At 33.6% G+C, this 17,469-nt stretch overlaps 1 protein-coding gene across 1 annotated transcript in view; it reads left to right on the forward strand.

Annotated features, from left to right (window-relative positions):
* Positions 1-17,242, forward strand: part of LOC126891949 (WD repeat-containing protein CG11141) — a 108,444-nt gene extending 91,202 nt beyond the window's left edge. The window contains exon 8 of the mRNA XM_050661296.1: positions 13,983-17,242. Within this exon, the coding sequence (XP_050517253.1) occupies positions 13,983-14,089 (107 nt within the window). The 3' untranslated portion in view covers positions 14,090-17,242. The remainder of the gene's footprint in view (positions 1-13,982) is intronic.
* Positions 17,243-17,469: the final 227 nt, after the last annotated feature.

Raw genomic sequence — 17,469 nt, forward strand, 5'->3', positions numbered from 1 at the left:
AACCTTTCAAATGAGCTATCACAGGACCCCTACTCCTATTCAAAAAAATCATCAATTACGTCATCACGCCCCAATGGATGACGTCACTAGTATTATATATATGCAAAAAAATCCTAATTTAAAAATAGAAATCGACCTGTCTCAGGATATCTCTTCAAATTTGCCCACTCTCGAGATAATGAATGTATGCAAACTCAAACGTCCTCACTTATACTACAGTGTCTCGCCAGCTTGATTAGCAATTAAAAAACAAAGGGGTTTTCGATATCGTATTGCAAAAAACTCTTCGGGACTTAATCAATCGATGTTTAAAGAAAATTTTCAGTTAAATGTCTGATTCAGGGTTGCAAATGGCCGATTTCGCAATTTTTAAACTTTTTAATCGCTTATATGTCAAAAACTATGAACCTAAGAGAAAAGTCACTAAAGACCTTTTCCGTTTGGAATGATTCAAAAAACCTAAAAAAACTTTGTTCGATGCAAAAAAAATAATTTTAGCAAAAAACCCTAATCTTTCCCCTCGCCTGGCAAGGTCTTATGCTGTTTAGAATCGCCTGTCATTGTACACGTTTCTTCTAAATGACTTAGTCAAACACATACTTAAATTTAAACCGTTTATTTTACCCCTAAACTATGCACTTTTCGATTCACCTGGTAGATACACGTGCAGGGCTGGTGCCTGCCATGTCATGGTTTTTAGCCTTGGTGTGCTATGAATTATCACTATACACTATACACATTTTTAGCCTTACAGGAAGACCTTTACTCGGAGGGTCCACTAGCTCTTAGACTATGATATTTTGACATAGGCCGTCTACAAGAATGTATTGCACGATGATAGATTTCTGTTACGACAGTGGCGCCATCAGGAGGAGAGACTAAGTACTTATCAGACCACCCTAAGTGTGGCAATTTTTCTTGTGATATCCTCGACTTTTGCTTTCGAGCTTACTCAGTCGTTCCTCTTTTTTGACCTTTTTGTTATGTCTAGTTTATTCATATTTGCCTTGCTTAGGGTCCAGGTTTGACATCCATGATAGGAAGGATGCACTGGTTCAACACTTTGCTCCTCAACTATTGAGGTATATTCTCCAAATGCGTGTTTATGTCAGTCTTGCTTTTCTAGTGAATTCCGCACTTTGGTTCTCTTTGCAAAGTTTCAGAATTTAGCCCAAGTAGATAATATTCTTGGACTTATTCTATCTCATTGATATTTATAGTTATACCGTTGATTGATAAATACGGAAGTATATTTATCAATCAACGGTTATACGTCTGTAGTCGTCTGTATTTGTCACTGTCTTTGTTTTTGTCATATTCATTTTTAGACTGACGTACTGGGAACTGTCTGCGAGTTCCTCCATCATAGTTTGTAGTTTCTCGAATGTGCTCGCTATAATCACTATGTCGTCAGCGAATTTGGGGTGGTTTCACTCGTTGTCATAAGTTGATTCCTTTTGAAGACATCTTTTAGGACAAGATTAAACAGCTTTGTCGGTATTACGTCGCCTTGTCTAACTCGTTGGGATTTGTATTTTGGTCTAGTTGGACTATCATAGTTGCGTTATTCAATCTATTCTACAAGTATTAATAGCCTGTTCTATCGCCGACATCTCGAGCTATATTCAACCACACAAACTACAACTCGAGTTAAATTCAAGGACAATACGAGAATAGTGTCCAAGATTTATGAGTCAATTTTTTTTTACTTTGTCCTTTCTCAGGACCTTCTGATACACTGTGGTATTCGGATATATTCATAGTTACTGAATAGAATAGAAGCTATGATCTTACTTGAGGGGATGTTATGTGTCATAACCTAGTAAAATGAAAAGGTGGTATAAGTCAAATTTTTTTTTATTTATACCACTCTGACAGTGAGCGGCTCATATGAGAAATGGTAATCGAAAAATAGTTTATGTAGTGCCATAGACAATACAGACATAATATGTCTGTATTATGCTAAGAATCATGAAATGTTTAATAAGTTTGCAATTATTTGATTTATTGAGATGTAATTATTGCATTTGGGCATTTTGCTTTGTTTCTCTTATATACTGACATTTGGCAAATTTTACATTAAACCTTATATTTATTGTTCAAAATTGTTATTGATCTGAGTAATATAAAACTAATATCTAATTATTGTTTGTTTTGTTTCTTTCATATCATGTATTATGATTATCTTTAAGAGCCAACACCAGCGCGTCATCAATATTACTTCTGGAGATAGTAGCACACCTTTTTTCGAAAGTTCTGCGAAACTTTGGCAACAGTGCGTCGGCATTATTTTATATAACTAAGATAAAGGCTGAATATTGTGGCATTATTCTCATGGGCGCGTTAAATGGAAGTACGTAATAGAAAACAATAATTGTATTACAAGTAAACAAATATTTATAAAAATAAACCAAAATAGGTGAAAATTTTATTAAAAGCGTGTATTTTGTTATTTAAATTTTAAACTATTGTTGATACTTCTAGGTTCTAGACTAAAAAATCCTTCTAAAACTTTATATACTCGCATTAGAATTCGAAATATCTTTACGTAAAATATACTTATTACCTACAGAACAATTAATAAACTAAAAGACAAACAATTAGGAATGCACGTCATAGATTTAATGACATCATAATCCACCGGTACAAACTTGACGACAAACAAAGGATATAGCGGGATAAGATGGTCAAAAATGCCCCCGCACCGATCAGCCCCGCTACTTATGTTTTCGATAAAGGATATAAAATTATGCCCTCATGCAAATTTTTAGCTTCCCAGAGGTCCTATTCGAGAAAATCGAGAAAAGAAGAATTTTTAGGTTTCATTTTTTTGTGAGCGCAATTTTACTTTAAAAATCTGAAAAAATTCAACAGGTTGTATCTTTCGAATACAAAACAACCTAATTTTTTTCAGATTCTTGTAACAGAAAATGAGCCCAGGAAATTTTTTTTAAATTTTCAAAAAAATTTTAGGTTATGATATTATTTGGCCAACTTTTAAATAGTATTTTTTGAGTACTTTTTGCCGTTCTTTTAAATGGCAGAGGCAGAATTTTTAATATCTGAGCGGAAAGACCGAAAAAACCGTTTTTGGCTGTCTCGAGGTGCATCTCGGAACAGCCAATTTTAGGATTTAGGATCCTGACTACAACTGAAAAAAAAAATTAAATTGTGAATTTTGTCATAAAATTTGGTATGTGGGGTTATAATAATATTTGGAACAACTTTTCCAAATCACTTTTATCGATATCTGTAACGCGAAGCAAATCGAATCGCATATCGAAAATTCACCCCGTTTGTGGATTCGCAGTAGGCCGTATGACTGTGCAAAATTTCAAATCTGTATATATTTTTATACCCGAAACATAGGAGTGTTTTCATCTTAAATGCGACACACTGTATCTTATCAATTTGATAATTTATTGTAACTAATATAGTCGTATTTTTTATAGATTCAAAATATACAATGAAAGTACTGACTAATTCACTAATTTTATCATAAAAAGTTAAAATTGATTGCATTGAAGTATTGAACCAATTATTAATGAGTATTAATAATTAATGTGTATTAATAATGTGTATATAATTATGTGTAATAATATAATATACAGAGTGAGTTTTATGTATGGAAACCCTCAATTATCTCCGAAATAGCTTGCACGATTTTTATGGATTGTGGTGGGTTGGGGTTTTCTAATGTGGCCGATATTATGTAATACTTACATTGTTGTCAGATCTTCCGTTTTTCTGAAAATCTAATTAACTTTGTTATTTCAAATGGAACACCCTGTATATTTTTTGCGTTTTGAAGTCCTTAAGAAATACTGATTATTTTCCACGTTTTATTCCCTATACCTAAAGGCCATAATTTCGGAGTTATTGCTACATTTATTTAAAAAAAACTTTTTAAACAAATTATGAAAATCAATTTTTGTGGCCTGTGTAGACATTGTTTTACGTTCTTTGGACCGTTGGGAACAAAAAAGGTCTCTTGTAATTTTTCTCTAAAGGTAATCGTTTTCGAGTTATAAAATAATTTAAAACTGAAAAAAATCGAATAATGACGATTTTCAAGGTTAAAAAACACAAATCAAAAATATTATTTTTGAAACTGCCAAGTGTAGAAATTCAAGCTAAAGCCTTATTTTATCAGTTACGAATAAGTAATTTGAGTTTGTTTCATTCTAAATATTGTTTTTTAGTTGTTAATGAAACCCGATCGCCTATCCTCTCATATGCGCTTCATTAACATTTATTAAAAAGCAATGTTTTAGAATAAAACGTGCCAAAAATTTTTATAGCGAGCCCCTGGAAGAAGGGTTTGAGTATTCCGCAGCTTCAAAAATAATGTTTTTTATTTTTGTTTTTGAACCTTGAAAATCGTCATTATTCGATTTTTTTCAGTTTTAAATAATTGTTTATAACTCGAAAACGATTAACTTTAGAGAAAAATTACAAAAGACCTTTTTTTGTTCCCAATGATCCAAAGAACGTAAAATAATGTCTACACGGGCCGAAAACATTGATTTTTATAATTTATCTTAAGGACTTCGAAACGAAAAAAAAATACAGGGTGTTCTATTTGAAATAAGAAAGTTCATTAGATTTCCAGAAAAACGGAAAATCTGACAACAATGTAATTATCACTGTAATATCGGCTGCATTAGAAAACCCCTCACCACCAAAACCTATGAAAAACGTGCAAGTCGTTTCCGAGATACTTGAGGGTTTTTATACATAAATCTCACTCTATTATAATAATTATAATAATATTATATTAATACGCATTAATTGGTTCAATATTTCAATGCAATCAATTTTAACTTTTTATGATAAAATTAGTGAATTAGTCAATATTCTCATTGTATATTTTGAATCTATAAAAAATACGACTATATTGGTTACAATAAATTATCGAATTGATAAGATACAGTGTGTCGCATTTAAGATGAAGACACCCCTATGTTTCGGCTATCAAAATATATACAGATTTGAAATTTTGCACAGTCATACAGGTTGATGGTTTACAATTTTTAAAATAGTCAACTGAACTTTAAATTTTAAACGCGGCCTACTGCGAATCCACAAACAGGGTGAATGTTCGATATGTGATTCGATTTGCTTCGCGTTACAGATATCGATAAAAGTTATTTGGAAAAGTTGTTCCAAATATTATTATAACCCCACATACCAAATTTTATGACAAAATTCACAATTTATTTTTTTTTCAGTTGTAGTCAGGATCCTAAATCCTAAAATTGGCTGTCCCGAGATGCATCTCGAGACAGTCAAAAACGGTTTTTTCGATTTTTTCGTTCTTTCCGCTCAGATATTAAAAATTCTGCCTCTGTCATTTAAAAGACCGGCAAAAAGTACATAAAAAAATACTATTTAAAATCAACATCCCGTATTTCGGAAACAAAGCATTTGCGGACATATGTTTATAAAGCAAACGGTCATTATTTTTCATGCAGAATTACCCCTAAAGTCTGTCGCACTTATTTAGAAACACCCTGTATTGATGAAGAACGTTGCTAGTTGTTAAAGTACCTAATTTTTTTATTATCCAACAAAAGCGACTGAATCAAAAAGCAAAATGTTAAGAGAGCCTAAGGCTACAATTGAGTTTTAATTTCAATATTTTATATATGCTGAAATATTCCACAGGGTGTTCCGAACTTTGAGGAAAAACACAGAATGATTGTTACACCCGGTACACAATGACATTTACTTGTCCAGCAACACTTACCACTTCGATATAAAAAGACAGATTCACACCCAATAATGTCACTAGACAAACCACCAAATACATCTCCTTTTTTAGTTGATCATATCGGCATTTGACGGTAATCCATGAATATCATATTATGCTAATACGTCGCTAAAGAGTTCTAAAAACAACTGTTTATATAGAATCAGACTAAAATTCTAAAAATTAAAGGAATAACGCAAAAACACAAAAACTTGCCGTTACAAATGCCGAACCTAATTAACTAACCTATGAAATGCCAACAGTTTCAAAGTTTCATAAATGTCAATAGTGTCAAAATTTCATAACAGTGGAGTAAACTTGCCTGAGGTTGGACCAATTAAAATTTTAATTACTCTTAGTTTAAAAACAGTGTATAGACGGTCTGAAGTAACCTCCTTTGAAATGAAAATAAGTCTTTCCTGAAAATTCTTATTCGATATAGCCCTCCTTTTAGCTCAATACAACGATCCCAACGATTTTCCATCTTTTTTATGCCGTCGTCAGAATAATAAGATTCTTAAAGCTCTGCAAAGTAGCTAATCGTTTCTTCAATTATTATCTCTTCGGTCCAGCTAAATTTTTTATTTACTAGCCATCTCTTAAGATTTGGGAACACAAAATAATCAAAGGTGGCCAAATCAGGAGAATAAGCTGGATGAGAAAGCAATTCGAAGCCCAACTCATTAATTTTTCAGTCGGTGCTGGAGAAACAACACTTTATTCTTCTGCAAATAAGGCTGTTTCTCACTGAGTTCCTGCTTCAGTTTGTACAATAATGAACAATAATATTGGCTGTTGATAGTTCTTTTTTTAATTCCTTTTTTAAGAAATTAATTAAAATTGTGCAAAATGTCGAAATCCAAAAGACTCCATTTTCAAACAAATAAATGTTTAAAAATAATAAAATCTTTGGATTTCTTAATTCGGAAACAGATTCTCTCTTATACCTATTCCCATCCTTCTAAAATTGCAAGGAATAAAGGGTGATGAATGTAGAGACATGGGGAGTCTACATAGTTGCACTCCACAACATATCAATCCACCGAGGTAAAGATCAACGAATCTGCTTCCTAGTACTCAATACGTGAGTAAAAACGCAGGTAGATAAAAGGCATTATATTAAATTTCGATTCAGAGATCATTCCCATCTTTCTATGGACCATTTCGAACTCTTTTGTTCTCATCAGGAAAGCACTGTAATGATGTTCTGAATCGAAAATAGACACCTTTGTCATTCATGCCAATTACAAAATATAATTAGCATTAAGACGCGATAGCGACCTCTATTAACAAAATGTCGAAACCCAAAAGACTCCATTTTCAAACAAATAAATGTTTAAAAATAATAAAATCGTAGGATTTCTTAAGTCGGAAACAGATTCTCTCTTATACCTATTCCCATCCTTCTAAAATTGCAAGGAATAAAGGGTGATGAATGTAGAGACATGGAGAGTCTACATAGTTGCACTCCACAACATATCAATTCACCGAGGTAAAGATTAACGAATCTGCTTCCTAGTACTCAATACGTGAGTAAAAACGCAGGTAGATAAAAGGCATTATATTTAATTTCGATTCAGATATCATTACCATCTTTCTATGGACCATTTCGAACTATTTTGTTCTCATCAGGAAAGCACTGTAAGGATGGGAATAGGTATAAGAGAGAATCTGCTTACGAATTAAGAAATCCAAAGATTTTATTATTTTTAAACATTTATTTGTTTGAAAATGGAGTCTTTTGGGTTTCGACATTTTGTTAATAGAGGTCGCTATCGCGTCTTAATGTTAATTATATTTTGTAATTGGCATGAATGGCAAAGGTGTCTATTTTCGATTCAGAGCATCATTACAGTGCTTTCCTGATGAGAACAAAAGAGTTCGAAATGGTCCATAGAAAGATGGTAATGATCTCTGAATCAAAATTAAATATAATGCTTTTTATTTAAAATTGTGCCTTTGCAATCCCAAAATACAGTGGCCATGACCTTTTCGACCTATTGATCGACTCTTGACCGTTTCGGAGCACTTTTGTTAGCTTCAGTCCACTACCGTACGTTCATTCTGTTCCCTGGTGTGTAGTAGGATCCAAGTTTCATCAACGGTTACCAATCGACGCCAAAAGTCCGACATATTGCGCTTGATAAGGTCCAAACACTGCCGAGAAGTGTTCACACGATCATGTTTATTTTTTTTTTTTTTTCGGTTTATCGGCATTGGGAAGAACCCGTTTTGCCACGAAAATTTATAACATTTAAAAGTCTATACATATAACTGAACACAATTTGGTACAAATACAATTGTTACAAATCTGTACATATAAATACAGTAACTGAATACAATTATTTGGTACAAATACAGTTTTTACAAATCTATACATATATATTTAATACCTAACTGAATACAATTTGGATTGGTTGATACAGACCTAAAAGTTGAGGAAATTATAAGCGTCTCCTCGTACGACCCAAAAAGTTACAAAAAATAGCTCTTAGTTCGGGATTATGGATGCACTCCAGCATAATAGAAAGGTAATTTTGAGGAAACGGGATTTTTAGTTTACTTAGTTCCGTAATAAGGTAAGAGGTGGCATTAGAATTATGACTGCATTGAAAAATGCAGTGATTAAAGTCGTCAAAACTGTCACTGCAGTCACAGAGGGGGGATGTGGCCAATTTCATCTTATAAAGCTTGGAGTTGACTGCTCCGTGTCCAAAGAGGCACCTAATGTATTTGGTGTTAATTTTTCTATTGGGATGACTTCTTTTAGCAAGCTTTGTAGAAGGAAGTGTTGGAAAAAGCGTGCAGTACTGAAATGCATTGTTAGATCTAATTGTTGTCCATTTGTCTGCCCATTTAGTTCTTAAGTTTTGCTTACATATAGATAATGCGTCTTGTAGCGTTAATTCGGGGGCTTGTTTGCCATCAGTGATAGCTCTTTTTGCCAGTTTGTCAGCTGTTTCGTTTCCCGTTATGGAGGAATGCCCTTTGGCCCATATGAAGAATGTATTTATCTGTTTATAATCTAAGGCTCTTAAGGTTGTCAAAATTTCCACGATTATTGAGTTATTGTATATGGAGGTAACCGGTTACACCAGAGCTGATAAAACAGATTTCGAATCCGATATTATAGCCAAGTTTGACAAGGGTAGCAGTGAATTGTTTGCCCAATCCAAAGCCTTAAATATAGCAAGTGCCTCTGCTGTAAAGATTGTAGAGTTTTTGTTTAGTTTAAACAACAAACTTTCGTTTGTGTTTTCCCTGTACACTGCACATCCTGTTCCAGTAGGGGATTTGGATCCGTCTGTAAAAAATTTATGTACATTACCTAATTTCTCTAATTCTATTTGCATAGATATGTTATTAATTGCTGGGTTATCATTATATTCTGGAAAAATAATATTTGGTTGTGTAAGACATATATCGAATTTAGCCGTGAAGAACGGCAAACCAGAATCATCACGTAGTTCGATGTTTGAGACTGTTGCAAATGCATCAGCTAGAGGGGGACAGTTTCTGTTGTGCCAGTATTTATTAGTGTAGCTATATGCAGTTAAGATGCCTAAATTTTTAATAAGGTCGTTGTGTGTAAATCGTTTTTGTTTAACGACGAATTTTTCAGCTAGTAACTGTCGTCGAAGTTGCATGGGAGGTTCGCCACACTCTGCAAGGAGAGCAGCTGTGGGAGTGGATTTAAATGCACCAAGAACAATGCGTAGAGCCTTGAACTGTACCCTATCTATTTGTGAAAGTCTGGAATTAGTGGCTGATCCATACAAGAAACAACCATAATCTAGGATAGATCGAGTGTACGCTCGGTAGAAAATCAAGTTAATGTTAGGGTCAGCGCCCAAATGATATCTGTTAATTGCTCTTAGGATATTAAGACTTTTTTCACTTTTCTTAATGCATCTTGATATGTGATCAGACCAGGTCAGTTTGCAATCAAATGTGATACCCAAATATGTGTATGTTTTGCAAACAGGTATAGTGTGATTTTGAATTGTTAGGCTATTAAGTTCTGGCAATTGGTGTCTGGTAAAAAATACAATAGCAGATTTATGAGGTGATATTTCAAATCCCTGTTCAGGAAAGTATTTAAAGCAGCAATGCACTATATACTTAAGATTACTAACACATTGAGAGTAGTTTTTATGAGTAGTGTATATAGAAAAATCGTCAGCATATTGTAAAATTCTTGCGTTCATACCAAGGTTGTGAACATCGAGGGTATAGATATTAAATAGAAGCGGGCTCAACACCGACCCCTGTGGCAGACCAGAGTTAACCTCTCTAGGACCTAGAGTATTTGTATTGCATTTTATAAAGATCTGTCGTCTGAGGAACATATTAATAAGAACAAATGCAAATTGTGGTGGTATATGGATGTATGTTAACTTTTCATATAAACAATCCAACAGCACGCTTTCATAAGCACTAGAGATATCTAAAAATAAGGCAGCTGAATAATGGTTTTCTGAAAAAGCCAACTGAATTTCCGTTGCAAGATTGGCTGCACAGTCGAGAGTACCTTTACCTCGCCGAAAACCAAACTGGGATTGGGGGAGGATGTTATTATTTTCTAACCACCATTCTAATCTGAGTTTGATAATTCTTTCCAAAGTTTTTAATAGACAAGACATTAGAGAAATGGGTCGCAGAGCTTTGTTGTCACTGACCTTAGGAATAGGGATAATTAGACACTGTTTTAGTGAGGGGTAATCCGTATCTCCTGAAAATATATTGTTATATATTTTGCAAAGAAAGTGTTTCGCCGAGTCAGGGAGCTTTTTAATCATCATATAATTGATGCCATCTAAGCCTGGAGCAGTAAGTTTTGACGATTTGATATTAAGTTCTAACTCTCTTAGTGTAACTGGGGCTAGAAGAGAATGATCATGATTACTGGTGGGTGTGTAGTGAATGTAAGGACTAACAAAACTTAAAGCTAATTTATGAAAAAGTATTTCCGCCTCATCTTCTTCACATGGTTGGATATCATTTTTCTTCTTTTGAAATCTATTAATCCGGCGCCAAATTTCCGAGGGATTTGAATTCCTATTGAGTTGAGTACAATAGTCTTCCCAAGCCTGTTTGGCTTTCAATTTGAAGGTTCTTTTGCAGAGCGCATCTATTTTTTTACATTCATATAATTTGAAGTTATCATATTGCGCTTGTACGTTTTGTAAGCTTCCTTCCTTTGGGTAACTAACTGTTGACATTCCTCATCCCACCAAGGGGGATGAGGAGCTTTTTTAGGAGAGAAGGGGTAAGTTTTTTTAAGAGCTGAATCTGCCGAGGATGTCATTGAATTGGTGATAAAGTTAATCATTTCGTTAGTATTGTTGAAAAGCGGAATCTCGGAGAAATCTTTATCAATTTTTGTTTGAAACAATGCCCAATCAGCTTCTCGCATAGACCATTTATGAATGGGGGTAATATTAATATTATCAATTCTGAGTTGTTGTAACACAAATGTGATAGCATAATGGTCAGAGCCATACGTATCTGCTTTAACAGACCAAGAGAATTGTGAGCTAAAGTTGGACGAAATGAGGGTAAGATCAACACATGATGGAGGAGAGCCAGGGGCAGATACTCTGGTAGGAGATCCGTCATTTGCAATGATAAAGTTGTCGAAGTATTCTAAAGCTTCCATGAGTATGTTACCGCTATGATCATTGTTTACAGAGCCCCAGGCTCCATGATGGGCGTCAAAGTCGCCACCAATAATAAAATTATGCGGAATTTGTTGAAAAAGAGAAACATAGTCGTTCACTGTGACTGCAATGCTACCTGGACGACAAATACTAACCACAGATATTTTGGTGCCATTGACATCAATATCAATGCCACAAACTTCAATATTTTTATTAAATGTTTGGTTGAATACTATATTATTGTATTTAATATTATTAGAGATAATTATGCTAACACCTCCACCTCGTTTATTACGTCTATCTTTTCTAATAATATTAAATCCCTGTAAGGACATTTCATACTTAGGTTTGTACCAAGTTTCCGAAATAAGAGCTATATCAAAGTGTTCTTCTGTAAAAAGTTGCGTAATAGAGTTTTTATTAGAGTACGCTGATCTAGCGTTCCACTGGACAATTTTTAAACCGGCCATATCAGGTAAGGAAATGTTTAATCACGCTGTTAATTATATTTTCTACATCTTGTATAGAGGGAACTGAACTATTAATCGCAGGGTTTCGAGCAGGAATGTCTGAAAAGAAATTATTGATTGAATCCTTCAAAGTAGTAGCGAATTCATTTTTAAGATGTTCATCGTTATTTTTAGATACATTTTTATTATAGTTTCCGAAATGGAACACGGGGCTAGCACAAAAGCTAAATTCGCTTGGAGCGGTAATAAGCGTAGGAGACGATGGGTGTATTTTTCGTTTTTTTCTAGTAGAAGCTGCAGTATTTGAAATATTTGCAATGGAAGGCAAATGTTTTGATGAGCTTTGAGCAATATTGGAATAGGTATTTGGCCTGGAAACTAATGAAGGGAATTCAGTAGTGGATGACAGTAACGGAGCAAATCTGTTTTTTTTAACAATACTAGTGTAGGCAGGATTGTCAATAACTTTTTCGGCCTCTTTGAAAGAAATATTAAGGCGTGCCATTGCTTCCTTAGTTCGTTTTTGTTTTTTATACTCTGAACAATCTCGATTTGTCGAGTTGTGTGAATTAGAGTTACAAAAAATGCAGAAGTTGTCACATTGGGTGCATTCGTTATCATTTTCTTTGCCGCAATTTCGGCATTTCTTTTTTCCTTTACATTGAGATGCAGAGTGACCGTAACGAAGACAATTGTAACACTGCATAACAGGATGAACGTACGTGTCTACAGGACATCTCACTTTATTTATATAAATAAATTGGGGAATTTTGTTCCCTGCAAATGTGACAATTATCATTTGACGGGGGATTTTTTCAATCACTCCGTCTTTTATTACTTTTCGAAACATTCTTTGAACTTTACGAACAGAACACTCTGATTTTATAACTTTAACAAGATCATTTTCAGTCAGATATGTATCGACCGATCTCACAATACCTTTTTTTCAGTTAAATTTGTTCGCAGCTAACCCTGAATTAACTTCAATTTTAAGTCTGTTACGACCCACGCTACTAATATCTAAGATCGATTTTTCGTATTCCGAAAGTGCTAACAGTTTTTTACCAAGTCTCATTGGATGCAATCTTCCCACATTCAAAACTTCGTGTTCCACAAAAATTAATTACGGACCTGTATCTCTTGACGTAAATCGATTATTAATGGAAATTTCGCGTTTGAAAGACTGGTTTGGCTGGTCTAAATTACTTGCTGTTGTTGTTAATGAGCTTTTATTGTTATCATTATCTGCTGGAAAAGCTTGATTTTTGTCCCCTGCTGCAATATTATTCTTATCGGCTTCTGTAAATCCGCGAGAACCAATCTTGATTAATATTTACATTTGAATCGTCGAGTTCCATGCCATCCAGAACCCTGATATTCTCGATTCTTATATTTGAAGATCGCGGCGGCTTCCCGCCGCCAGGTGAAGTTCCCGACATCCGTCCCAGACAGAAGTCGGATTTTTAAGTATAATTTCCCAGGACAAATTAAGTAATGAATCGACTTACTTGTAAAAATCCAAAAAACTTAACCAAACAAATGAGTAAAAGGTAAACAAACTGTGTATTTTTTGCGGCAATTAGTGAATCGACTTTTAAATCAAACACGTCTAATCACTAAGAGACTTGATAGACGACTGAATCATGTTTAATAAATATGCTTCATGTTCAGATAATTCAATAACTATGCTTCCCCTTCCTTTCCGTTATTGTCCCCCTAACTCGGAAAATATTGACCGCACAAAAAATTGTAAAAAAGAAATTGTAGGAAATCCCATTTGCAACAATTTCAGTCCTTACCATTTTTGTTGAAAAGTTGAAAATTGTGGATATATTGAGCAAAAACCGTTATCATGGTTTTCCTTTAATATCAACATGGCGGCTAACGCAACGACGGAATTCAGTCGCGATTTTAAATGTACACTACTATTGAGCCCCTAAATTAGAATAATTAGAATAATACAATTTTAGGCAGCCCGGCATGCAAAGTTAGGCATGTTTTTCTTCTAAGGGCTGTCAGTAGCTAAAACTTATGCTCATGTGTCATCATCATTCCGCTTCCCATAAACTTCTTTCATTTTTACTATACGACTTCTTTCAGCTTGTATGAACATCCCGAATACGTGGGGCCTGACCAACATACATTTGAGAGAACGAAGCATCAGTGTTAAATCGGATGAATCACTGAGTGATTGGGAATTTGTCTAAGATTAAATGTTATTTGTTATTTTATTGTGATTTTTACAACGTATTTATTTTTAAATAATTTAGTCCATTCGCTCACGGTAAAATATTGCAAAACCTCCAAATTTTAAACAACCGCTTGGATTAACATGAAATTTGGCACACACTTTACTAACATCTCAAAAAAGTGATATTGTACCGATGTGTGCTTTTACCTGAGGGTGACTTTCACCCCTTCTCGTGGGGTGAAAAACATATTATGTTCAAAATAAGCCCGGAAATGGATAAACTGACCAATTCTAAGCAACTTTTGTTCTACATCGGTTTTTTATTAAGTTAATACTTTTCGAGTTATTTGCGAGTGAATGTGTTCATTTTTAAACAAAGAAACTACGTTGTTAGACGGGTTTTCGCAAATAACTCAAAAAGTATTTTATCAAAAAAACATTCTTACCAAAAATAAAACTGATAAAAAAGTGAAAAAAATCTTTGTATAAGATCATAGACCCAGTACAAGCAGAGTTGTAGCCAATGAAAAATAGATTCATATTCGTCAAATTCCAAATCGAATATTTCAACTCGAAATAACTAAAAAAAATGAAGCATATGTTGGGGAAAATTCATTACAACTTCTTTAAAGTGCTGAAAAAAAGTAAGCAAGTTATGCTTAAAATAAAGGCGGTCCAATTTTTTGGTACAAAAATCGTGAAAATAACTCCGTAATTAGCATCCCAAATAAAATTCATCGTTACCACATGTATTGTTTATAATGATCTGTAAGTTTCATCGATTTAAAGTGCTTATTTTTGACAGGACTATAATTGAAAGGTATTGAACGAGTCACTAATCACGAGTGTACGCAAATTTTGAACAGCCATATCTTAACCAATGTTTGTCTTACAAAAAAACAAAAAATCCAAAATATTCAGAAAAGCAAAAACTACATTTTTTTACTCGTTAATTTTTGGATATCACTAATAAATTTGAATTTATTTAAAAAAAGCATAGAATAGAGAAATAGAAATAGAAATATGTTTTATTGTCACTGAAAATTTTACAATTTTGTGGACAAAGCTTACATACAGTCAAAAAATATCAGTAAACAAATAACAAATACAATTTACTAGAATTAGATAAATCGTCAAATATCAGTATACAGGAGACTCCCTCTATAACGAGAACTGAAATTGCGGACTAATTACCTCGTTATAAGCGGATTTCGTTATATCAGACAACAATAATATTGTGCATACCACCACTACTAAAATGTTTTAATGCCTCTTACATAGTTTATTAGGTGTCGATGGTCGACTTCAACAATGAAACGTAGCCATCGTAAATTGTAAAATTCAATATTGGCCGATAGATAAATAGACAGGAAGTTTATTACAATTTATTACAGCAGTGGCCTCGGTAAGCCCAAAGCTGTTGGGCGTTACTTCATACATGCAGTTAGGGTATTTATTTATAGCCATCACCACGCCAAAAACAGGTAACGAAACATATTCTTCGATTTCATTTTTCCTCGTTATAACCAAATATGCCTCGTTATAGAGGTGGTTTAGATCAATAGGAATTTCATGGGACATCTAGTGTACCTCGTTATAAGCGAAACCGCGTAATACCCGTGTTCGTTATAGAGAGAGTCTACTGTATAAGAGTATTAAAGTAAAGCAAAAACAAAATATTGCAAAATTTATATAAATTGCAAATTGAACATCAACAAATAAAATCAACATTAGGAACTAATAAGTTTTAGCTGCCGCGTATGAAACTCAATTTTCTTAGTTATTCATTAAGAAATTCTTCTATTGAATATGGTCTTTTAGATAGATAGGCTTTTGTCATTTTACGGAACTTTGGGAAAGATGTTGCAGATTTAAGTTGTAATGGGAGATGGCTGTAAAGTTTTTTTGCTGATATAATATATATTTCTTTGCTAACTCAGTGGACGAGATCGGTAAATAAATATCAAAGGTTGAATTTCTGGTGGAGTAGAGATGATTAAGCCTTGCTGGAAAGACATGAAGGTGTTTACGAATTAAACAAGCCGTTTCTAGAATATATAAAGATGGAAGTGTTAAAATTCCGTAATCTCTGAAGTAACTTCTGCAATGTGTAGTTCTTCTGAGGCCAAACAGATATCTTATTGCTCTTTTTTGCAATTTAAAAGTAACATCCGATTGAGCAGCTGTACTAGAACCCCAAAAAGGAAGAACATATCGAAGATGAGACTCGAACAACGAAAAATATGATATTTTAGAAGATGCTAAATTGATTTCCCTTGAAACAGATCTTATTGCATAGCAAGCTGAGGAGAGTTTCTTACTTAACGAATCGATATGAAGGGACCATTTGAGGTTGCTGTCTAAAAAAATACCAAATTTTACCATTATACCAAAATTTAAAAAAAAAATTATTTTAAAACCAAGTTTTTTTTCAAAAATAAGCACTTTGAACCGATGAATCTTATAGATCATTTTATAATAATAGGTACATAAGTAAAGCAAATTGTGAAGCGGTAACGATTAATTTCATTTGAGATGCTAATAATTAGGAGGTGACTTTCTCGATTTTTTTTTTCAAAAAAAGGGGGTCAACATTATTTTAAGAGTAACATCCTTATTTTTGAGTCTAGAAACTTTTTTAAAAAACAAAAATAAAGCTTTTTTAAACACTTTAAAATAGTTGTAATAAGGTTCTCTGCCTATAGTGCGTTTAGACACCTCGTACATACGTTTTTTTTTTCGATAAAATACTTACTTTTTGAATTGTTTGCGAAAAACAGTCTAAAAACGTGGTTTTTCGTTAAAAAATGAACAAGTTCACTCGCAAATAACTCGAAAAGTATTGACTTGGTGAAAAAACGCTATACAACAAAGTTGCTTAGAATTGGTCAGTTAATCCATTAATACGGACTTATTTTGAACGTATATTTTTTCACTTCCGAGAAGGGATGAAACTCATCCCCAGGGCAAAAGCACACATCGGCACAATATTACCTTTTTTGGTATGTTAGCAATGTGTATACAAAATTACATATCAATCCAAGTGGTTCTTTAAAATTTGGAGGAAAAACCGTGATTAAATGGACTAATGATAAGTATATTTTTATTTGCATTGTTTAAATATTTTCTTTACATTTATTTTACAATGAATAAAGTTTTATTTGAAAAATGTGTCCTTTATTATATATTTTTTGGTATTTACCTCTACGTTATAATATTAATATTGTAAGGAAATTTACATAGATTACAGCTCTTCTCATCCAGAGATAGGTACAGAATTCTTCAGCTCATCATCAAAGGTAAAATCAAGGACCGCCAGGTACGTAACAGAGGCCCCCGCAGGATGAAGCTTGCGGGGGGCCCCAATATGTCAGGGGCCCCATCTTGTCGTCTAAT

The sequence above is a fragment of the Diabrotica virgifera genome, chromosome 9 (assembly GCF_917563875.1).
Source record: "Diabrotica virgifera virgifera chromosome 9, PGI_DIABVI_V3a".
In the NCBI taxonomy this organism is placed as follows: Eukaryota; Metazoa; Arthropoda; class Insecta; order Coleoptera; family Chrysomelidae; genus Diabrotica; species Diabrotica virgifera.